Source organism: Halyomorpha halys, unplaced genomic scaffold (genome assembly GCF_000696795.3).
Source record: "Halyomorpha halys isolate HHAL.00 unplaced genomic scaffold, Hhal_1.1 Scaffold916.1, whole genome shotgun sequence".
Taxonomy (NCBI): domain Eukaryota; kingdom Metazoa; phylum Arthropoda; class Insecta; order Hemiptera; family Pentatomidae; genus Halyomorpha; species Halyomorpha halys.
The window spans coordinates 115,777-139,245 of NW_027108073.1; the positions used below are offsets into that span (position 1 = coordinate 115,777).

At 29.0% G+C, this 23,469-nt stretch overlaps 2 protein-coding genes and 5 non-coding genes across 7 annotated transcripts in view; 1 reads left to right on the plus strand and 6 right to left on the minus strand.

The window, feature by feature from the left end:
* Positions 1-1,620: 1,620 nt before the first annotated feature.
* Positions 1,621-7,501, minus strand: LOC106687125 (Coiled-coil domain containing protein 151). The gene is made up of 3 exons (XM_014430835.3): positions 7,206-7,501; positions 3,670-3,846; positions 1,621-1,953 (listed from the first exon to the last, which is right to left on the minus strand). Exons 1-3 carry the CDS (start codon positions 7,428-7,430, stop codon positions 1,786-1,788), a joined length of 570 nt encoding a protein of 189 aa, XP_014286321.3. The 5' UTR covers positions 7,431-7,501; the 3' UTR covers positions 1,621-1,785.
* Positions 7,502-12,207: 4,706 nt separating this feature from the next.
* CCDC151 (Coiled-coil domain containing protein 151) overlaps positions 12,208-23,469 on the minus strand; it is a 46,494-nt gene continuing 35,232 nt past the window's right edge. Inside the window, exons 5-7 of the mRNA XM_067046482.1 lie at positions 18,682-18,780; positions 17,929-18,114; positions 12,208-12,339 (exon numbers count right to left, since the gene is read on the minus strand). Of these exons, the coding sequence (XP_066902583.1) occupies positions 12,208-12,339; positions 17,929-18,114; positions 18,682-18,780 (417 nt within the window). The remainder of the gene's footprint in view (positions 12,340-17,928; positions 18,115-18,681; positions 18,781-23,469) is intronic.
* Positions 14,606-14,678, plus strand: TRNAK-UUU (transfer RNA lysine (anticodon UUU)). Its single transcript has one exon. It is a non-coding gene; the product is annotated as a tRNA-Lys (tRNA).
* On the minus strand, positions 15,731-15,803 carry TRNAK-UUU (transfer RNA lysine (anticodon UUU)). The gene has a single exon. It is a non-coding gene; the product is annotated as a tRNA-Lys (tRNA).
* TRNAK-UUU (transfer RNA lysine (anticodon UUU)) lies at positions 16,118-16,190 on the minus strand. The gene has a single exon. It is a non-coding gene; the product is annotated as a tRNA-Lys (tRNA).
* On the minus strand, positions 21,800-21,872 carry TRNAK-UUU (transfer RNA lysine (anticodon UUU)). The gene has a single exon. It is a non-coding gene; the product is annotated as a tRNA-Lys (tRNA).
* TRNAK-UUU (transfer RNA lysine (anticodon UUU)) lies at positions 22,836-22,908 on the minus strand. Its single transcript has one exon. It is a non-coding gene; the product is annotated as a tRNA-Lys (tRNA).

Sequence of the window (23,469 nt, forward strand, 5' to 3'; positions counted from 1 at the left end):
CCTATTCCTCCCTGAAACTGCTTTATAAAACCTTTTAACTTATTTGTGTTATTTTCTGAGCACACCCTCAACCATCTCGTATTGCTTTATAAAAGTTTTTTTTTGTCTATTGCTAACATCTGAGAATAGTTTCTTTATTATTATTATTGCATATTTATTATTTATTTTATTGCTAAAATTAATACTTAACCCATTATAGATCAGCTACTTTTTCTAAAATTAAAAAAACAAATTACTGATATGGTTTCAGGACCTTATCTTCGAGTATGTAAAAAATTTTCATTTACTAATAAAAACGAATTCTTGGTGCTATGAGGTGGGTCGTATTTCACCTACTGTCTGTTTTTTAACCAAACAATTTTTAAGTGACATAATTGTAAAATTGGTAATTAAACATTTCAACAGAGGTAAATTGTTGGGAAAAAATATTATTAATGGGAGAAATGTATTAAATAAAAGAATAAATACACAATCGCTGCAGAAAAATCCTCATGGTCAGCAGTTGACTACACTCAGTTATCTTTATAAAATTCTAGAATAAACCAATTCAATCCCAGAACCCACCTAATTTTTACTCAGATAACTCACTCTAATAACTGTTGGTCCTTGTATCAAATTTTTATTTTTTCCTATGACTAACAGTTCTATAGCAACAAACTGAGCCTTCCTGCAGTTTATCTGAATGCTGCTTCTAAGCTGGAAACAATATGATCCACTGTCCTATTAAGAGTTAAAGTTCAGGTTTAAATTGGATTCGTTTATTCTAGAATTTTTTTAAGATAACTGTTTAGGCACATTTTAAATTTTTTGGAGAAGATTTGACATTGCAGGAACTCTCGTTCAGCCATATGGTTAATATCTGCATACTTTGTAGAGAAAGGTGTAGATATATTTGTCATGAAGAGGAATGAAATATCTTTATGTTACTAATAACTTTTTATACAATTTAAAACATGATAGAATTACAGTTCATTGATGCTTTTAAATAGTGTTAAAAGTACTTGCAGTATAAATATTTTAAATAAATTCAAATATTTTAGAACATCAAAAATTAAACCGGGGCTGGGAGGAGGTAAAAAAAAAACTCAAATAGCAAAAAAATGTGAAAAGAAAATTATCTTTTCATTATTTTTTTCTTGTTTACAATTTCAAGGTAATTTCTTTTCTCATTTTACTAGTTGATGCATAGTATTAAGCCCAGATGACTTGTAACAGGGGTTGAAATGTTAGTTTGTAATAAGTAATATTTTTTTTTAACCCTCCACCAATGGACCATCTTACTCTTTGATATTCTCCGATATTTTAATTTATTAAAATATGCAATATGAAACATTTATTCTGAATTTAGTGAAATTACTTTAATACTAGTTAAAAACATCAATGAACTGTCTTACTATCATATTTTACATTTTGTATTTTTAAACTGTATTTAAACCACTTAAAATATTTTAGAAAATCAAACGATATTTAATGGTGTTCACTAATGTTGGCTTCTAGTAAATAGTTTGTTTACTGTTTGGGTTACATTTTTTATCTATACCCTCAACGTCATATCCATAAATTATATGTGATCAACTAATAAACTTCCAATTCTTAAACATCATAAAAACAAAGTTATAATAGATCGAACATAATTCTTTATTAGTAATAGGTTTCTTTTATCAATAAATTCTTAAATTTAATTGTGTTGTCAATTTATTAAAAAGTGTACAATTTTTGAGCTGTTAATGGTTTTCTGACTACCAAGAGAGCGGATTTCACAGAACATTGTCTTGAAGCCGTCCTCTACTTGGGGTATCCTTTCCGCTTGCCTTGTGCCTCGGCCATCAATTGTGACTGCCTCTTAATGTGCTCTCTCGACGGTACATCGGGTAAGTCTTCGCTTGTCTTGTCTCCTTCTTTGTCCTCACTCTTCCTCCCTTCTCCTATATCATCCATCAGTCCTGTATCGAGCTGAAAGTGTTTAAAGATATATCTTAGGTTTAACTCATTATAGAAGTTGGAATTCTTACCAAATTTTGTTTCTTTAGCTTTATTCTTTTTTCTAGCTTTTAATGAAAAATTGAAATGTTGCAAGAAACCATAATATTGTAATAGTTATGGACTTTATTAGAGTTTTGGAATTATCTAATTCATAGGAAAATCAACTGACAAATTCTTAGATTAGTTTGAGATTGATTCATATATTATTTATTTCTTTTTCATAATAATAAATGCTGAATTTGAATAGAGATTATTGAATTTATTTTTATATACTATTTGATTTATAAATATTTTTAATATTTATTATTTCATTATAGAAATAATTTTATTTACAAATAGACAATACTATTTATTTGTATTCTAATGTTATGAGATTTATCATATTATAATAATTTAACTATTTGATTTATAAATATATTTTACTAATTTAAGAAAATTAACTTAAAAACTAAATTTATTATTTAAATAATTTTTTTTTCAATACTATATGATTTGTTTAGTAAAATAATTTTTGGAAAGCACTACATTTATTATATTTCTGATTTCTTTTCTTCACGGATCGTGAATTACCTTCCTTTTTCAAACATTTTTTATTAATTTTACATTAATAGTACATTTTTCTGTATGATGATATGGACTGACATTCCATTTTCAGGCATTTTCTTTGTTACTATTGTAGTAATTTTTCTGGTTTTGTGTTTTCATTACATGAATATTTTACACACAGCAGTTAACATCATTGATTTTAGAACGAAAAGGTGACAAAATTTCATTTTGATATTGTATAAAATAGTAACCATTAAACAAATAGTTTAAAAATACGATTGTAAAAAAGTGACCATTAAACAAATGGTTATATGAATGTAAAAAACATATAATGAAAGAATAAAAACAAAGACAAGAACAGATAAAACAACTATAAAGTAAAAGAGAAAATGCCTAAAGATGAATGGATGGTCCAAAACATCATAAATAAGAATGTATTAATGTGAAATCAATAAGAAATATTTAAAACAGGATTGTAACTCACTATAAAATGTGAGAAAATGTATCTGTACAGAGGTTAAGCATAGTGAAAAAGAAAACAAAGCAGTGTAAAGTAGTGCTAAAATACTTTGCATATTCTATCTAAACTGTTTTTATTTCATTTCTTGTAAGATTCTAAGAAAGTGACACTCCTGGCACACACTTAGCGCACCTACTTTGGGAACAGCTGTCCTAAACATTAACAACTTTTATTAGTTAAATTTTTCAGTTTAAGGTCCAATAAAATATGTGTTCGTAATAAAATGAATAATCTTTTTTTCATTCCACTATCATCCATTGCCATGAAACTTTTATTTTTGGGCATGGTAATTTTAAATTTGTAGGGTATTGATGCTCTCCCAGTAAAGACTGCCAACTTTAAATTGCCAAAGAAATAGTATGACACATAGAAATAATTTTTGTACTTCACAAATCCCTGTCAATATGTTCCCATTTTTGTGAAATTAAACAATATAACTAACTGGATAGGTAATTTAGGCAACTTTTCCCAAAATGTAATCCTAAACCATTGACAACTATATAACGGATTCTGGAAAAATATATTAATGAATTATTATATTAGTTTTTATGGTTAATTTGATGAAATTTACTGCAATAATCATGAATTTAATTTTTCAATTATTATCATAAAATACTCACGTATAAGCTTGATAGTGGTTCTTCAACAAGAAATTGTAAGTCAAGTTCTTCCATTGTTTGGATCATTTCATTGAACTTGGATTTAGTAACTTTGATCAAATCATCTAAGTATGTATTGTCCTCTTCATCTAGGAATACATCATCATCACTATCTGGAAGTTTCTCTTCATTTACAGGCTATGAAAGTTAATATTTTATTAGTTGTAAAATTAATATGGTCAGCCTTAATTACACCGTGTTTTACATAACTCGAAACTTTTTTAAAGATTGATTAAAAGAGGAAACAGAACCGATACAGCTCATAGTCTTAAAGGTAAGCAATCTTTGAACACTTCAACATCCATCTCAAAGTTTTAAGTTACACTGAACACATATATTACTTATTAATAATGTGTAAAATTAATTGATAGTTGTCTGCCAAATTAAATGTAAGTAGTAGTACTAACATTGACAAGAGTACAGTCAATAACAATTTATTAGTACGAAATTATTACATGACTTTAATTTTGAAGTGTATCAATCTGTTCTTCCATAGAATTACTGTTTATCTGTTTCCATATTAACCTATAAAACCACAAATGTTAAAAAAAATTGAGGCTAAGCTATTGACCACCTCATGCGAATTGTGGGTTCTATTTCAAAATACCTTTTAAAAAAATAAATATAAGAAGATGGTCAGGGTTCCGGTCAAAAAAAGAACAAATAATTTATAACTATTTGTTCTTTTTTTGACCGCAACCCTTACCATCTTATATTTAAATTTTTATGGTCAACTATATATATATATACTTTTAAAAAAATAATTTTTTAAAACTTCAGCTTTTTTGAATTATAGGTAATTAATCTCAATTTGTGGTCATAACATATCAATAAGAACCCATGAATTAAGACTATCTATTAATATTTTAGTATTATATGCTCTAAAAAATCTGAAGCAGTGCACCTCTCACTACACAAGCTTCACTTATCACACTGCTTTGAGTTGAATTTATTCATATATAAAGGCAAGTGAAAGTAATAACAGACAAGCTTTTCAACAGTATATTAGATATATATTTACAATCCTACTCTTATTTCTGGAAGATTATTTTCAACCTGAGAAAATATTTTTCTTTTAGTTAAGTTAGAACTAACAATGAGAGACGATTAATTATTTCAAATAAACTAGATTAAAGATACTTAAATTCAGCATTGAAACCATCTCAGTCTATTTCAATTATGATAAGACCCAGTGGCATAGAATAGTGGAGGTGGGAGGGGTAGCACTTTTAGGGGGTGGTGAAATTTCCCAATAAATGGTAATATCTTGTGAAAATTTGAACCATTTCATTTTATGACTTTTTTATTTGTTACCTGTACAATATACGATAAATATAATTGTTCTTGCCAAAAAGTTCTTTAGAATTCCTGTATTTTAGGCTTTTAAATTGAAATAACTAAGTGAGGAGGCGGCAAAATTTTCCTCCGGCTCGGTTGGCTGACACGCTACGCCACAGATAAGACTTTTACTGTGATGTAACTAGTTCAACGATATAGTTAGAGCAGTTTTCAAGAAAATAGTAAAGAAGTATAAAATCGATGACTCAAAGTGGCTCTCCGATTGGGTCAATTGAGGACAGGGAGATGGGTGATTAAATAATTCTAAAAACCTGAAAGTTAGAAAACTTGATAATTGAGAACCAACTTCAGCCTGCGAAAATTTTGGTGAACAATTATTCAAAGAGGTACTATACTTGAAAGTTCTTATGGACGCAATTTAGAAAGATCTTTTAAAAAAATGGTTAGAAAGAAGGCTAATTTCAGGGAATACCCTCCCAGGTCTCCGAAAGTACATATATTTTAGGCTGTCAAAGTGTATATTCGAACTCAAGCATGCTTGAGGGTTTGAAGCTACCTCTAGAGGAAATGCCATTAAGGCATCTAATTAGAAATTGTGTTAGCATTGCCTATTCTCTTTCAGAGGGAAAGTGAAGCCAAGAAGAGGGGAATTAACCACGCCTTGGTTATCAAGTTTACGTTGATATAAATAGGAATTTCCATCATTGTAATGTCCTTCAATTCAATTGTCCTGGCAGCTTACGACTTTCATCCTTCAAGGTTAGTAACAACGGGTACGACCAAAGAGATCTGCATATCTCTAATAATATTGATTAATTAATCTAATCAAGAGGGCATAGTATAACTTAAATATAAAAATTTATGCAGAATCATATTGCGGTACTTTCTGAATGAGAATTTATACATTAAGATCATTCTACGTAAATTAAGCATTGCTTGAAGCATTGAGATTTGTTTCAATGATTCGGGCACCTACTTTTGTTAGGTCTCTAACTGGAAGTGACGAATAAACTTGGTAAAATAAGTTGGAGTTGAAGTTTCTCTAACGAGTTTAAGAACCGTATGGTGGTTATTCAGCAAATATTCCACTGCAGACAATAAACCAGTGGAGACAGGATTTAGTTGGCCTTGGTGTAGGTATATATGACCCATTCAGCCATTGAGCGCAGCCCTTATTCTGACCTTTCCTTCATGATATATCGAACATTTATACAAGTTGTTTCAGCTCTAGTCGTACGTATATCAACGGCTATTTACGGAGCAGAACCCACGCTTTTGCTCACAATCGACTGGGGGAACCAGAAAGCGATTGTACTTTGAATAAGAAAAGACATTTAAAACGTATTATGTATATATGTGTTTATTTTCATCAAGATTTATGATTGTGATTCCTCAAGAATGTATTTATCTAATATTATTATTATTTATTCTGTTATATCAGCATCGGATTGGGGTAGACCCTCCTCAGATATAATGACCCTACCGGTTAGCCTCTAAAAAGTGGGTACCTTTTTAATTGAGGAAAAACTTGGCTGTTGAACGCGGATTCTGATCAAAACCCCTCTTTTCACAAGCGTTGGTAAAGAAACATTTCTACATTACTAAGTTCTGAACCCAAAACTTTTTTTACGTTATACAGGTTTTAAACACCTACGGTGGCAAATTATTTAATTGTTAAGTTTGTTTTTTTTGTAATTTTTATGAGAGCATGAATTTCAATTTTGAATAAAAGCGTTGAGAACCTTTTGGAACCCTCAAACTCTTGTTGCTATAATTAAAATGCGTGCTTCAACTTGAACAAATTGTTTACATTATTTGTTTATGAAGAAAAAGTATTGTGGCTTATCTAACTAAGATACTTTTTTATTTTGATAGCATCCCTTGTTTACTCCTTGAAATTTGAATTCAAAATCACTCTCAATTAACCTCATCTTAAAGGTTAAAAATAAAACAATAATGAAAGCAGACATCGAGTCTATTCCAACAAATGCTTCCGACTGTCCAGAGCATGCGCGGTATAAGCTTTGAGAGGCTAAACCCCGTAATTATGCTCCAGACAGTCAAAAGCAGTTGTTGGAACAGACCAGTCAATTCAATGATCCACTGTAGTGCAAACAAGTTTATAAATAATTTATTTCTTGTGAACGAGGTCAAAGTTGTGATAAGAGTATTTTGAACAAATAAGACATGAGCCTCACCTGCAGACTGATACACAATTCCTTTACTTGTTCTTTGAGATCGAGGAGTTGTAGTTTCTCTTTGGTGTATTTCTTCTTCGCTTCTTCCATCTCTTCCAATGCCTCCTGCAGCGCTTTCTCATTCCTCTCGTATTCTTCTTCATTCCTAAAATGTAGGAGTTTGCGGCGTTCATCACGGGATTTTTCAATTAATTTGTCATATGTTCCAGTATAAATCTTCTTCATTGCTCATAAATTTTAATGGACGTGGTATAATATAAAAACTCCTTAGGTTACATAGCGTTACTAAGAAACAGATGGACAGATTATTGTTTTTAATTACAAGCTTCATAAATCAGATATTAGAAGATAGTTAAGAGTAAGTAAAGTTTCTGTTATAAAATATTTTATTTTTATTACTAGCTTGTATTTAGAAGGGAATGTGGATATTGTTTGATAGGTACTATGTAGAAACATATTTTTGATGAATATTGCTGATACTGAAAAAAAAGTAGCAGAAGTGACAGTAAACTTCCTGTCGGAGGTATTAAAATTGTTAAGACTTAGAACTAAGTTTCCACATAGTACTTAAAATATAAACTTAATTCCTTAAAACTAGTTTAAACATGAAATGGTATATATAACCAAAACGTATTCATCATTTGGAGAAAAATAAGATCACCCAGTAATGAGTAGATTGCAGACTAATAGGATTTAATTTAGAGACAGGAAAAGCATCTGACAGGTTTTTCAATTTTCTTTCGGTACTTAGTACTTCTTGTCATATGCACCGACCTGATGGACAGCATACATTACTCTCTTATAGAAAAAGGGAAGCCAAAAGCCAAAAGGAGGGGAGTTGGGGAGTGGGGGGACCTTCCTTACTCAGGTTTACGAAAACGTATTTAGGAATTTCTACTTAAATAAATAGGAATACATTATTTGTAGTACGCTTTCTTAAATCGCATATAAAATGCAGTAAATGCTGATTCCAATAATTTGGTTCATCAGCGTGGAAATTAATTAAGACGTGTCATACAACATTTGCAAAGCTAAACGGTGGTAATGTGAACAGACAGATCATCGTTGATTCCCTTAGTTGGCTTATCACCCTTTCCATTATGCTCTTCCCTCTATTAAGCTCTTTTTGACAACATCTGTAATAAGTCAGGTTTTTGCGTTTTCTAAAGTACTTCCAAAAAATATACCCTTATATTCGAGAGAAGCTCACAGATTTGTATGATCGTATAATCAAGGTTACGGTTATATGGTACTCATTAATGGTTTATATTAATAATATAAAATTGGGCTACCCATAGCTCAGTGGTTAAGACACAGTCTTACCAATTTGATGTCTATTGGCGATGCCGGTTCGGATCCGGCCTGGGGCGTTGACTATTTTCATAGAGTGGCGGTCCCTTAAAATGAATAATTTTGACCCCAACCATGGTTAGGCAGTATAGGACTCCTCCAATGGGAGTCTTGGGCGAAAAAAAAGAATATATAATTAATATTACTGTTCTTTTTCTTTGACTTCTGAAAATTTTACGGCTTCGAGTTCGGCTTCTAGTTGTTCTCTTTTCAGTTCTAGTTTCTTCTTTTCATTTTCAATACTTTTCTTTAGATTAAGTAATCTCTCTTTCGTCATCCTTTGCGTCTTTAATTTCTCTATAATGTCTTCTTCGTCTTTGGCACCTAGAAATTTTTTTGATCATTTGGTAAAAATTAATATTAGGAATTGGTATGGAGGAATTTTAGGAGAAATTTTTTCCTAATTCCTACATTATGCTGAATTTAGACAGGATTCCAGTTCCGTACCTGTGACTTCTTTCAATTTGTGCAGCTTGGCCTGTAGCGCCTCCTTCATCTGTTGTTCCAGGGTGGCTCCGTTCTCGTCTGTCTCTCCTGAGTCCTGCTGAGGTAGCTTGTTGGTCGGTACAAGGCTTTTCTCCACTCTTTCCAAATAAGCTCGCCCATCCTCCACCTTCCTCCTGTAAAAATAAATGGAATAAATTTATTTGGTTAGTATAATAAATTAAACAGAAATGGAATAGCATTTTGTATTTGTAGCGTTTTGGTAATTATTTAGAATACGCACAAAAAACGATTATTCAGTTCCTGGGATAGATGGCTAGTTGCTAAAACCTGATAAGATTACAACTAAGCCCCATTGTAATATCTTACATGTTTTTCGTTTCTAATGTCAAAATTTTGAGGAATGTATGAATTATTTTAAGCCACTCAAAGCACCATGATTTGCCAAAGGCATGGTCACCCTAAGCTTCGACAAGGAATCGATGCTATTTTGCAGAGGTTTTCTTCAAGTGGTATCAGAAAATCATTCCTGTCCGCCAATTGTACTTTCCGAGCACAAAATTCGTCATTTTCAACGTTATTAAAAACTATGCTGTTAAAAGAAACGTGGTTTGTTGAATGGGTAGAAAATCTTAACCAGATGTCAAAACAAGAAAATTGCGCCAGTTACGCGGTTTGAAGGCAAGAACATTGAATAAATATTCGAATAAAAAATTTATTTTACATAGCATTCTAGAAATAAATTATTTCTAATGGACTAACGAGTACTGGTGATGTATAAAATCTAAGTGTATTTTTAGTTTGTAGATTAAGCAAATGAGTGTTTGAATCGCTGACAATAATAATATAAAAGTGAAGGAAACTGTTTCTATCCCTTAGAAAGTTTTATAATATTTTCATACTGAAATTAAAAGTTGCCGGATAAATATTTCTATGTATTTAACATATTTCGAAAAATCTTGTTAAGAAAGCATTCTATTGAAAATAAAGTAAAATTGTTAGAAAAATTATTATCAATTTCTAAAGTTTATCTTAAAAGAAATATTGTTTCCTTGTTTATTAATTTCTGAACCTAGAGGAAAAGATATTTGTATTTAATTTTAATGTGACTTTTTAAATGTTTTGATTTGTTGAGGCAACACTGAAGTTTTTAGCGGAGAGGACAAGAACTCAGTAACCTGCCATCATTAACTCAATTTGTTTGACTCAACTGCCTATAAGAATATTATTTTCTTTCCAGACATTAGATTAGTCCATGTGTTATTGCGTCCCTTATTTAATCAAAATATTATAAGTATTTTGAATTTTGAAAAATGTCATTAAAAAGTGGTTTGTGTTTCTGTTTAATAATAACTTTTAGAAATCATATCTCGGTAGATAGTCAAGAACTTATCTTCTTCGTACTTCAATTCATCAGGTAAGAAATAAGTATTATAATCAATTTATACAATAAAAATATGTTCTGTTCTGTTAAAAAAACAATCATTAAGCTTAATGAATCGATATGGAGAGAATACCGTATTGACTTGATGAATATTAGAATGAACGAAATAATAACACAATAAGCGTTTTACTGTTTACTTTAAATTTGTTTTTCAAGAACATTTACACCTTGAGTTTAAATTTTTTTTCTTTAAGATTATTGAATTCCAAATTAGTATTTAATTAAAAGTAATTTAAAAAAAGCTAAAAAGTGTTTACATATATATTTCATTTTTATGTTTCCTTTAAAAATCATTAAATACATTTGTTTGTTAATTATTAAATCTTATATTTTAAATTAGCCTCATAAATTATAATCTTAAGTTTATATTTATATTAAATTAAAATCTTTTATTTATTAATGTAGTTTTATTTTCTACATTATTTCTATGAAATTAAATCTTTAGCTACCTCTTGAGAAAAAACCACGGCCTTGCGAATCGTTTGGCGCTTATTAGACCTAGCAATGTCCTATATATTGATCAATGTACATAAACCTTAACGTTACCTAACGCTAATGTATGGCTAATTAATTAATAAATAGATTTATTAGAACTATAAATATATATTTTTATAATTAAAATAAATTACATTATTTTTATTGAATACATTCTGGTAGCTTTTTTCCTATATACGTTGCTTAAATATAAAACCGTGTTTATTGTAGGATTATGAATTTCAGCCTTCGCAATTGGAATATAAAATCATTTAATACAATCTACTTGCTCATAGCTCTTCATTATGGAAAAACATTTTAGGTTTTTAATCAGAGTATTTTATTGTTTTATATATGCTTGTATAAATATTGAGGAGATTTAGTGAGTTTAATTTGATTTAAAGAAGGTTAGGTGAGCTTTATATGTATTAACATTATAAATTAAACAGTACAGTTGATTATTGCAGGATTTGGGTGTTTTAAATACATTTTGACTTTTTACTGCACGAAAATTCGATCTCTACTTCATATCTTAGATGCCTCTTAGTGTGATTTCTAATGATAAACTAAAATTTTAGGACATATTATATTTTTTCAATCAATAAAGGTACTGGTATACAAAATAAGCTCCACCAGTGGGAACTTCAGAACTCACACTTACTGCTTCAAGTTAGTAGATACACCACCTCTGAAAATGGTTTGTTCATCCCATTTGAACAAGTGGGAGTCAACAGCTTTGATCTAATTAAATCTTTATAACGATAAAAGTAGTTTTGAATTTCTATCCGCTACAGTTTGTTTAGTACACTAATACAGAAATAATAAATTTGACGTTTGGTTTCCAAGCTAACAGCCCTGACGAATGCTAGAAACTCTATCCGAAATGTTGGCACAATTAAATAAACTACACCAACTTATTTGTGTTTCATTTGACCGCACCTCCAACCATCATCTCCTAGTACGTCATCCACGGTCAACTATCTCTCATAATTAGAAATAATAAATATTCTCTTTGTAGGAAAATAGTCCGGGTGGCTGTCAATAAGGGTATCAAAATAGTAAAAGAAAACTATTTATTGTTAAGCACGTTTCACCCCACTTTGCAGGGCTGTCTGATTGTAACACAACAGAGAACTGCAACGTTGTTAACAAACGTGGGTTAACAATAAATAGTTTTCTTTTACTATTTTGATACTTACTCATACGGTAACTCTTCTTCCAAAATAAATATTCCCGTTGAAGAAACGGTAGCAGGATTACTAGCTCATAAATCCTGAATCAAGATTGATATTAGAAGTGTACTTGCTTCAGTTCTTGTAGCTGTTGCTCCCTCTCGATGCCTTGGGCCACCACCTGAGCCTCCAGTTTGGCCAATTTCCGTCGCGTCTTGTCCCGCAGTCTGATTGCCTCGTCTCGAACGCTCTGTAACACAAAAGGTAGTTCTAGAAATGTCTCCACTCAGTTTCAGATATCATATCATTGTATTTGCTTGATTCACTTGCAGCGCAAAAATAGTTATCAATCATTTATATACTTTTTGAATCTGCAACATAGGCGATGTGTCTCTATAAACTTTTGTTATATTATTTATTATTATTGATTTTTTTAATTTAACTTCTTGTTCGAGAAAATTTATTAATTATAATAAAAAATATCCATATAGTCTCATGTTTATTCTTTTAGAACTCCAACGTTTCGGCCACTCTGGCTCAAGGATATCTATTAATTTACAATCTAATCATTTTTAAAAACATTCTGAATTAAACAGTATCCTACTTTAATTATAATATAACAGCTACAAAAAAGTTATCAAAAGGTTGTAGGCTATTGTAAAAAATATACCTTAGTCGATTTAACGTATAAAACATATTTAAATTAGAGAAACACTATACACCAATTAACTAACTTTCATCATATTGTGTTAGCGTACCTATTTTTATTCACTATTTCACTTATAATTTTATTCAATTAGCACTATTACAATCTTATCAACAATACATTGTTTAATATACTCACATACCAAGCTTAGAATATTCTCATTATATTTCCAATTTTATTTTAGTTTATTTATTCATTCATTTTAGTATTAAAACTACTAAATTTAACTATATATTATTTAGCTTATATACAAACATTTTGATTATAAATTAAGTTTACTTAAAATTTCAGCTTAATAAGTCCAAGCTTCTTGTGTCTAATATTTCCCGATACATAAATAGCTTCAAGCATTTTTCATTTGAAGAAATTATTTTATTTATGTAATTTCATAACTAATGTCATGATTTTCAAAATCAAATATATAATATATAAATTCAATATCGAAAAATATATAAGATTGTAATAGATAGTGCAAATTGAGTAAAATTATAATAAGTAAAATAGTTTGTGAAAATAGGTAATTTATCACAAAATGTTGAAAGTTAATTAATTGATGCATAGTTAATTTTTAATGATTAGATTGTGACTGAAATTTTAAATCAATAGACATGTCTGAGGATGGCAAGAATGCCAGAAACGTTGGAGCTGTAAGAGAATAAGCTTGTTGAGACTACGTGGATATTTTTGATTATAATTCATTATTGATAATTTTTATATGAATCGATATATAGTTACAGTTAGTAATTAACCGGTCGATATTTCGCTATTTTCAACATTACCGTTAGTTATGTTGTTGAATTAAAGTCTTACGAAATTATTTACCATCCTATTTTATTGTAATTGTACATCAATTTACAATAGTACCATAATAAAACAAGAAAGAATGCATCTGATGATGGAGGGACAATCCCAAAATATCGGCATTGTCATACAATGTATTAAATAAATAATGGAAATGGAAATTTCTTTTTGCTGATCGATTTAATATTATATACTGAATGTGAATTGAAGAAATTTATTTATTAATGATGTTGTCTCGAATAATTGTGCTGATTATTTAAATTATTTTTTAAAACAATATAAATATTTCAAGTAATTAAATAAGATATGACTTAAATCCTAAAATCTTAGATTTTTTAAAAATTATTTACAAGTTTTGTGTAGTTATTTTAGCTATTTTTTTCCTTTTACTGAAAAGACGTCATTTGCATCAAATGGTGATACAGGGGTTCTCCATTTACCTACTTCTCCATCAAAAAATGTTGGAAACCACTGCAGGTGAGCATCAGATGTTTGACATCTGAGGGTTAAGTGTTCAATTTCGTGGTCAAGGGTTGTGGGTAAATGTTTAATAATAATTTTAATAAAAATTTCAAATAATTAAATATAAAATAATATAAAATTAAAAATAAAGATTGTTTACACTATTTATTTTTATTTTTACAATATTTTTAGAATTACTCATTATATTTATAACATTTACTCGTTTGCCTGTTAGCTCAGCGGTAGAGCGTCTGGCATCTAAGGGCCAATACTTCAAGTCCTCCCTGTTCGGGCCGTAAGTCTATAATTATAATTTTAATTAGCAATATTAACGAGATTATAGTAGAAAAACTACCAATATTCTAATTAATTAAATAAAATGAGATATAAAAGTACTATAAAATATCAATCCTAATAAATAATATTATGGAAACTAAACCATATAATAAAAAATTAAAAAAAGTAAGTTTTTTATTAAATTTAATTATTTTTATTGTTTTGCAATATATTTAGAATCACTCATTATATTGTAATCACTCTTTTATCAGCCCGGATAGCTCAGTCGGTAGAGCATCAGACTTTTAATCTGAGGGTCCAGGGTTCAAGTCCCTGTTCGGGCGGAAGATTTTTGTAAAAATCATTTTAAATAGCAATATATATATATTTTTGTGGGTCTTGAGGATCAGTCAATAATACAACTAACAAATATTTAGGCGACGTTTCGCAACTTTGTCTGCATAGTAATGCCAATTGTCTATTATAGAGTATTTTGCATTGTTGTGATCCAACTAATTCGAGGTTTGTGAGAGAACTGGCACAAATATATAGTGGCCTAAATATTTAATATAAAACCAACTACATTATTATTATTTAATTTGTCTATAATAATTTGTTTGTTTGTTAGTTTTGAAAGGGCGTTTAACAGCCTGGTCATCAACGCCCGTTGGTTGTTGGTTTTGGTAAGGTCTAGTTGTTTTAGTCATAGCTTTGGTATGGTGTACTGATCCGCACCAATTATAATTAAATTTGTGGCAATTATAATTTGTTTAATAATCGTTACGATATTGGAAAGGATGGTGAAAAGCAGATAACTGACTGTTCTAATTTTAAAAATAAGGCAGGTTAAATAGATAATTATAATAATTAAAGGCTGATTATTAAGTTAGTCTGATGGATGAATTTAATGACCTTTACAATTACAGATTCGTCGTTTCTCAACGCCATTGGGACATTTGTTGGTAACCCTAACTCTATAATAATTTAATTAATAAATAAATAAAATAAATAAAACAAATAAATTAATAACATTATATTTCTTCTTTATAGATGAAACAAATACCCAAAAATTGTTGTTCAATGGTATATTTAAATTGTAAAACATTTACGTTGTTAAAACGTTAGTTAATTACAATGTTTAATTTTCAATCATGGGTCACTATAACCATCATTATTCTTTTATCGAATCCATAATCTAATAAAAATATTTTAGAAATTGGTATTAAATAATCCTGTTATGCAAAAAATGTTGATGATTAATAAATGATATATGCCATTTTTCCGATCAAGTGCCTCATTTATTCAAAACAATATGTTCTTTTTATTTAAACAATTTATTTATTAATAGTAATATGAATACTATGTTTCGTAAGTATTATTTTTACAAAAAGCTACTCGCCCAAATAGGGACTCGAACCCTAGACCCTCAGATTAAAAGTCTGATGCTCTACCGACTGAGCTATCCGGGCTGATAAAACATTAAAGAAATATATTAAAAAACTTTTTCTATCAAATTTAAAAGATAAATGGATAATATTTATTCAAAAAAGAATGATATAAAACCTACAAAATATATTTTTTAATTATATGATTTAATGTCATGTAAAACGATTTTTAAAAATACATGAAATTGGTCACATATATACAGTATAACATAACCAGAAACATTCACTTTTATTTGTAGTTAAATATCTTAATAGGAAGGAGTAGGTAATTTTACTATAACTAAATTTTATCTTTATCAGAACATTTTTAGTTAGTTCATAAAATAAAAAAAATATACCGCCCGAACAGGGACTCGAACCCTGGACCCTCAGATTAAAAGTCTGATGCTCTACCGACTGAGCTATCCAGGCTTGTTAGTTCAGTGAATAGTTATAGCGTCTTTTAATGTTATACCAGATTGTGATGTGCATGTGTTGTCTCTTCTCAATATATTAGTATATCATACTAGTTTAATGGACTTAGGCACGAACATTTGAAAATGAAGAAACCTAGTTTACAGTGGATGAATTTTTAATTTTTTTTTGAGGTTCTTGAAGAAGTAAAAAGTTTACCTTGTAGGAAGATAGTCCGGTTTGAGGTCAATAAAGGTAACAAAGTGGTGTATGAAACTATTTATTGTTAACAAACGTTTCGCCCTACATTGCTTCATCAGAGCTAAAATAGATACGAACACTTAAATGATGTATACACACTAATAAAAATGATGCAAACATAAATTTTACGTTTCATTGTACATCTTTTTAATTTTTCATTTATGTTTACATCATTTAAGTGTTTGAACCTATTTTAGCCCAGATAAAGCCCTTCAACGTTGGGCGAAACGTTGGTTAACAATAAATAGTTTTTTTAATACTATTTTGTTAATATTGACCGTCACCCGGACTATCTTCCAATATTCTACTTCATAGGTCAACTATCTTCCTCGAATAAAAAGTATACTCATTAAAATTTTCAGCCTTTTTTTTAATGCTTCATGAATATAAAAAAGATTTAAAATATCAATAAAAACTGACATTATTGTAATTTTTATACAATATTTATTATGATTTTCAAAGTTTTGTATAATATCTATAGTAAAATAATAGTATTAAAAAGTATTATAGCAATGAAGGTTGGATTAAATGGCTGAAACTGTTAATTACTCATTAAACTGTTAATATATTAATACGTTTTGGTATCAAATGAAGAATCCCCTTCATTTAGGCAGAAGAAGTAGATAATGTTGATGAAAATACTTGGTGAAATACTTGAGATAAATGTGTACTTATTTGAATAGTTAGGTGTAACATCTGTGATAAAGGTCTAGGCGGGTTTGAAAAATATGAGGCTTCCATAAAATGAATGAAATGTATACATGAATATGTAATATAGGGTATGAACAAAATTTTAGAATTTCTGTGAAATAGGTTATTGCTTTAATATGATAACACTGTTGTTATCAAAGAAAAGCTAAACCTTAATTTTAAAATGTATATATTAATCAGCTAATATTAAAAGGAAGCTATTATATCAGCTAGGAAGGATTAAAATTACTTCATATTTTACCAAAGTAAATGAAAACTCAGTAATATTCAACTTTTAATTGAAGGAGTAAGTCGATGAAGGGGTTATGTATGTACAAATAGTAAATTTTAAGAAAACAAGTTGGAGCTTGTTAAGGTTTGAAGTGTACATATCCCCTTCTACATCTAGGTATAAAAGTTAATTGGATTTTGAGGTTAGAGTACCTCACACCAGCTAAGGAGGCACCTATCCCCTTTATCTACACTAAAGGTTAAAAATTAAAAAAAAAATTACATACCCCCCTTTATCCACTTACTACTAAAATACTAAGGACTGAAGATTACATTTACAAAAAAATAAAAATGAGATACAAAGACAAGATTATTATTTCATCGACATAATTCAAGTAGAGTAAAGATAAATAATATCCTTTTTTAGTTTGGAGTATATCTTCTTACTCATGATAGGATATTAAAATGACTAGCGACTGACGGTAGGCGACTATGGTGTGACCATACGCCGGTCTGAATTCAACCTTAAAATAGTATCCTTGTATTTTTTCCTAATCATAAATGGAACAATTACCTGGAGGTGTTCAATTTCCTTGGCCTGCTTGGCTATCTCTTCTTCATACTTGTCCAGGGTGCTCTGGAAGAACACTCTGTCATCCAATAGGCTCTGCCTCATCTTGGTGTACTTCCTCTCTAGGTGCCGCATCTCCAGGAGGTGGAGGCTAGCCTCATGAATCTTGTTTTCCAGTTTAACCAGTTGCTGGAAATGAGTTTCATTGATAATTTCTTCCTAATAATAAAAAGGCTTAATGAACCCGTAGGCTCGATACCAATATATCTTCAAGATCAGTCTTGTACGCGCACTTTCGTTGAACAAAATAATCCCGAAGAAATTCAGGAGTTCCGTGAATTACTTCTGGTTTATTTAAACGTTCGGAAGTCTTAGATAAGTATCAAAAGGAGACTAAATTTTTATTTAGATAGTTAACAAGGACCCAATTTACTTTGAATAACACGAAATTAACAACAAAAAATACATTGATGCTCGCCATCTGACAGATGACCTATGCATGTTCACTCAGGTAGAAAAAGGTTTGAGGACCCCAAGCCTAATCCCTACCTCGAAAAACAAGTATTGCCAGAACATGTGAACCCCCAAAATATCAATGTGATCCTCTGGCTCAGTCCATCTAAAAGAATTATCTACAATATTAAGAAATGAAAGAAATTGCTATAAAAAAAAATAAGCATTTCCATTCAACAGAAGAAAAAATAATAATAAAATAAATGTATTTATTGATTCCAAATATATGACTAAATGACTTACTCCATCACTACCGTTGAGTGGCGTTATCGTAACCGTTAGTGATTCCTTTTCTGCCAACTTCTTCATCTCTTTAAGACTCGCTGCATACCTTTCTTTTTTCTGAAAAAAATATTTTTTACATTTCTAAAATTATTATTGTTTATATTGAAAAAAAAAAATTGGAACAAATATTTCTAAGTTTTTATTAGTTTAATTTTGGTTTTTCATTTGTAACTAATGGCACAAGTCACTTTGTTTTTATCATGTTCATTGTCAAACTTACATAAATTGCTTCTTTTTGAATCATTACATAGGCTTATTTTATACCTTTTACTTTCATATTTTTGCTTGGGATAGACAAAAATTTTATTAATTAAGCTGGGTAAGCTTAACTTTTCCAAAATCACTTTTCTCGACTTGGAATTCTTTTGGTTTCTTCTTAAATTTATTTTTCTTTCAATCTGGTTTCTTGAATTTATTTTTCCAAGTTTCGAATCGTTGTTTTTCTTATTTTTTGTGATTAGCTCCCTACACTATAGGGGGTTTTCATTTTACCCTTTTTTTCTTACTGGATTTTTCATTTCTCTGATGTGTTTAACCTTTTCTTTTGTAACGTTAACAGTGAGATTGCCTTATTTCATTGCCGGGATATCTTTTCTATTATCCTCATCAGATTTTATTTTTCTTAAAGTTCGTAGCAAGTGTTTGCTTATTGGCGCCTGTTTTGAGGGAAATCCATAGTTGCATCAGAGAAGTGGAAGGTCCTGTTCTTAAAAAATCCCAGAAAGGTCGTTAGTTATCCCTGCCTATTGGAATTCTTTTGTGAAGGGAAAAAACGTATTATGACGTATTCCAACTTGTTTAATTTTTTTTTTTATGCACTCGATGAGTCCATAATAAAAACCTGACGAACTTGCATTTGTTGAATATAGGATGATCTTTTTCATACATTATTTATATTGTTGAATATAAATGATCATGTATATCATGCATCTGCAAGATGGACGGAACTCTTTATAAAGTGAGAAAATATTGCTCACTTCAGTCAATTGCTCAGTGAGCAATATTGCACTTTAGTGAGTTGCCCTAACTAGTGCCAACTGTACCCCAGGGTCCACTGGGACCCCTTATTCCTTTCATTTATAAATTGAAACGAGTCAAGAATGAATTACGAAGTATGATTGCTTCAAGAAAGATTAACAGTTTATCATTGGTGTTAATAGAAACTGATGTACTTAAATAAATATACTTTTAAGAAATAATTCATGATTTTTCTAATCACAAGTCGAGAAAACTACCTCTTTTAAGTATTGAATTTGTCTTTTTAATCTTCATTATTTTTTAAATTTCAAATAAATTAGCGATTTTAACAAGCATGTTGTTTATTACTCAAAGTTGTTCAGAAAATGATTTGAAGGATCCATCTCTAATCTAGTGTCCCCATATCTCTAAGTGCCCGAGGCCCCACTCCGTTAAAGACGGCACTGGCTATAAAAGCTATTTAATTTTTAAAAATTCACATATTTTAACTTTTTGATTCTATTCATACCTTACATCTATTCTAAGTAAACAATGAATATGATGTTTAAAAAGGTATTACTATATTTGCAAGAAATAATATTAATGTTATACTTGAAATCATTAAAAAAAAAAGAAATTATAGCCCAATTAGGGACTTTTTTTGTAATGGATAAATAAAAATATTTCCCAAATAAAAAGTATTTGTATTAAGCAACGATTAAAAAAAACACAACAAATAAATGACATTTAAAAAGTAATTACTATTTCGGATGGTAATAATATATGTAATGAATTACATATTATACTATAGCATATGATATACTACTTGAAAGTTTTTTAAAAAAAAGATGTTTCCCTCTCGAACACTGGTTCAAGTCCTTGTTAATTAAAGTTTAACCAAAATAATAAAATGTTAGTTAATTACAATGTTTAATTTTCTACCAGTAGTCACCATAACCTGATATCATTATTCTTTTCAGAATCCATACGTAATAACAATATTTCAGAAATCAGTATGAAATAATTCTGTGATTCAAAAAAATTCAATGATTAATAAATATTTGACACCATTTTTTCCGTTCAGGTGCCTCCTTTATTCTAAACGAAACACTCCATATTTTTTTTAAAACAATATATTTATTTATAGCATTAATAATAATACAATATTCATAATACAATATATATTATTTTAACAAAAATCTTCTCGCCCAAATAGGGACTCGATTATTTTATTAAAAAAAATAATTTTTTAAAATAATATTTATTGTTTTTACTTTACAAAGTTTATTATTAATGGTTTTTATATTTATCTGTGTAACTACAGTAAATAATTAACTGCTTTAATTAATCAATAATAATTTCAATGATATTCTTATAGTTACTTTATAAAATGTTCACCGCACGAACTGGTACCTGAAGAACCCAATCTTAATAGAAAATATTATATATATGATTAATTACTCTATATATTTTTTAATGTAATTGCTTTGAATTCAATATTTATAATTATTATTGTTACTTGTTTAATTATTATTGATAATTTTGATATTAATATACAGTGCATCTGTTAAAATAAGCTGTGTGATATTAAATTTATGTGAAAATGAGTTATAATGAACTATTTTTAGCCGTTGCTTAAAAATAAAAACAAATATTTAAAAAGTAATTACTTGTTCTATTCAATTATATTATTATTTCTAACTATTTTTAAGTAAATACTACTACTACTAAATACTACCTACCCGCAGGAACAGCGACTGGAACCGTGAACCCTCAGATTTACCAGACTTTACCGACTGAGCTATCCGCGAACTTTATTGATAATAATAAATACATAATTCGTTATTCTAATTTATTTACTTTTAATTTCATATTTCTTGCTTTGGACTGTTACTTGATTTATTGTTAATCCTAATTTTTATATATATGTATACACACATACATAAAAAGTAAACATGCAAATAGATTTTAAATATTATGTTAAACTATGATCTGATGTATTTGTACAAAGCAACAACTAAAAAGAAAGTAAATACAAATGACTAAATGTAATAACTATTTCGGATAATAATAATATCAATGATATTATCATTTGAAATTTCAAAACAAAAATGTTTCCCGCCCGAACAGGGACTTGAACCCTGGACCCTCAGATTAAAAGTCTGATGCTCTACCGACTGAGCTATCCGGGCTGATGGAATATGTTAAACACATAATGAGTGGTTTCCAAAATAATTATATTTAAATTTATTTTTATATTTAATATGATATTTATTAATTTTACTTTTAAAAAATATTATTAATGATTTTTATAATTGTGTGTGTGGCTATACTAAACAGTACAAATCTTCAATTATTAATTAATTATTTTAATGATGTAATTATTTAATTTATACTTTATATAATTGTTCACCGACTGACTTGGTAACTGAAGACTGGACCCTCGGCTTAAAATGCCGAAGCTATATCGACTGAGCTACCCCGAGCTTAATAGAAAATATTTAATACATGATTAGTTACTCAAAATATTCTTTATTAAAAATACTTTTAATTAATTCTATATTTATTATTTTTATTGTTTCTTGTTTTATTATTATAGATATTTTTATACAGTGCATCAGTTAAAATTAGTTGTGTGATGTTAAAATGAGTAATATTAAACTTTTCTAAGTAGTTACCTAAAAGTAAAATAAATCTTTAAAAAGTAATTACTTTTTCCAATAGTAATAATATAAATCATATAATTATTTGCAAGTATTTTTGAGGAAATGTTACCCCCACGAACAGCGACTCCAATCCTGGAACCTCAAATTAAAAGTCAGATGTTCTACCAACTGAACTTTCCGAGAGCATTAGTGATAATAATAAATACATAATTCGTTATTCTAATTTATTTACCTTTAATTTCATATTTCTTGCTTTGGACTGTTACTTGATTTATTGTTAATCCTAATTTTTATATTTATATACACATACACATAAAAAGCAAAAATGCAAAAAGTTTAAAAATATAATGTTAAACTATGATCTGATGTAATTGTACAAAGCAACAACTAAAAAGAAAGAAAATACAAATGACTAAATGTAATAACTATTTCGGATAGTAATAATATCAATGATATTACGATTTGAAAGTTCAAAACAAAAATGTTTCCCGCCCGAACAGGGACTTGAACCCTGGACCCTCAGATTAAAAGTCTGATGCTCTACCGACTGAGCTATCCGGGCTGATGGAATATGTTAAACACATAATGAGTGGTTTCCAAAATAATTATATTTAAATTTATTTTTATATTTAATATTATATTTAAAATGATTTTATAATTAATAAGTAAATATATTTATAAAATTGTTCACCGACCGACTTAGTAACTGAAGACTGGACCCTCGGATTAAACGGCCGAAGCTATATTGACTGAGCTTTCCGAGAGTATTAGTGATAATAATAAATACATAATTCGTTATTCTAATTTATTTACCTTTAATTTCATATTTCTTGCTTTGGACTGTCACTTGATTTATTGTTAATCCAATTTTTATATTTATATACACATACATATAAAAAGCAAAAATGCAAAATGTTTAAAAATATAATGTTTAACTATGATCTGATGTATTTGTACAAAGCAACAACTAAAAAGAATGTAAATACAAATGACTAAATGTTATAACTATTTCGGATCGTAATAATATTAATGATATTACGATTTGAAAGTTCAAAACAAAAATGTTTCCCGCCCGAACAGGGACTTGAACCCTGGACCCTCAGATTAAAAGTCTGATGCTCTA

Excerpts from the sequence above, each read along its gene's own strand:
- LOC106687125 (XM_014430835.3), bottom strand. The coding sequence starts at position 7,430 with ATGAAGAAGATTTATACTGGAACATATGACAAATTAATTGAAAAATCC. Across the intron at positions 3,847-7,205 it reads AATTGTGTATCAGTCTGCAG|CCTGTAAATGAAGAGAAACT; the intron begins GTGAGGCTCATG and ends TAACTTTCATAG. Across the intron at positions 1,954-3,669 it reads AACCACTATCAAGCTTATAC|CTCGATACAGGACTGATGGA; the intron begins GTGAGTATTTTA and ends AAACACTTTCAG.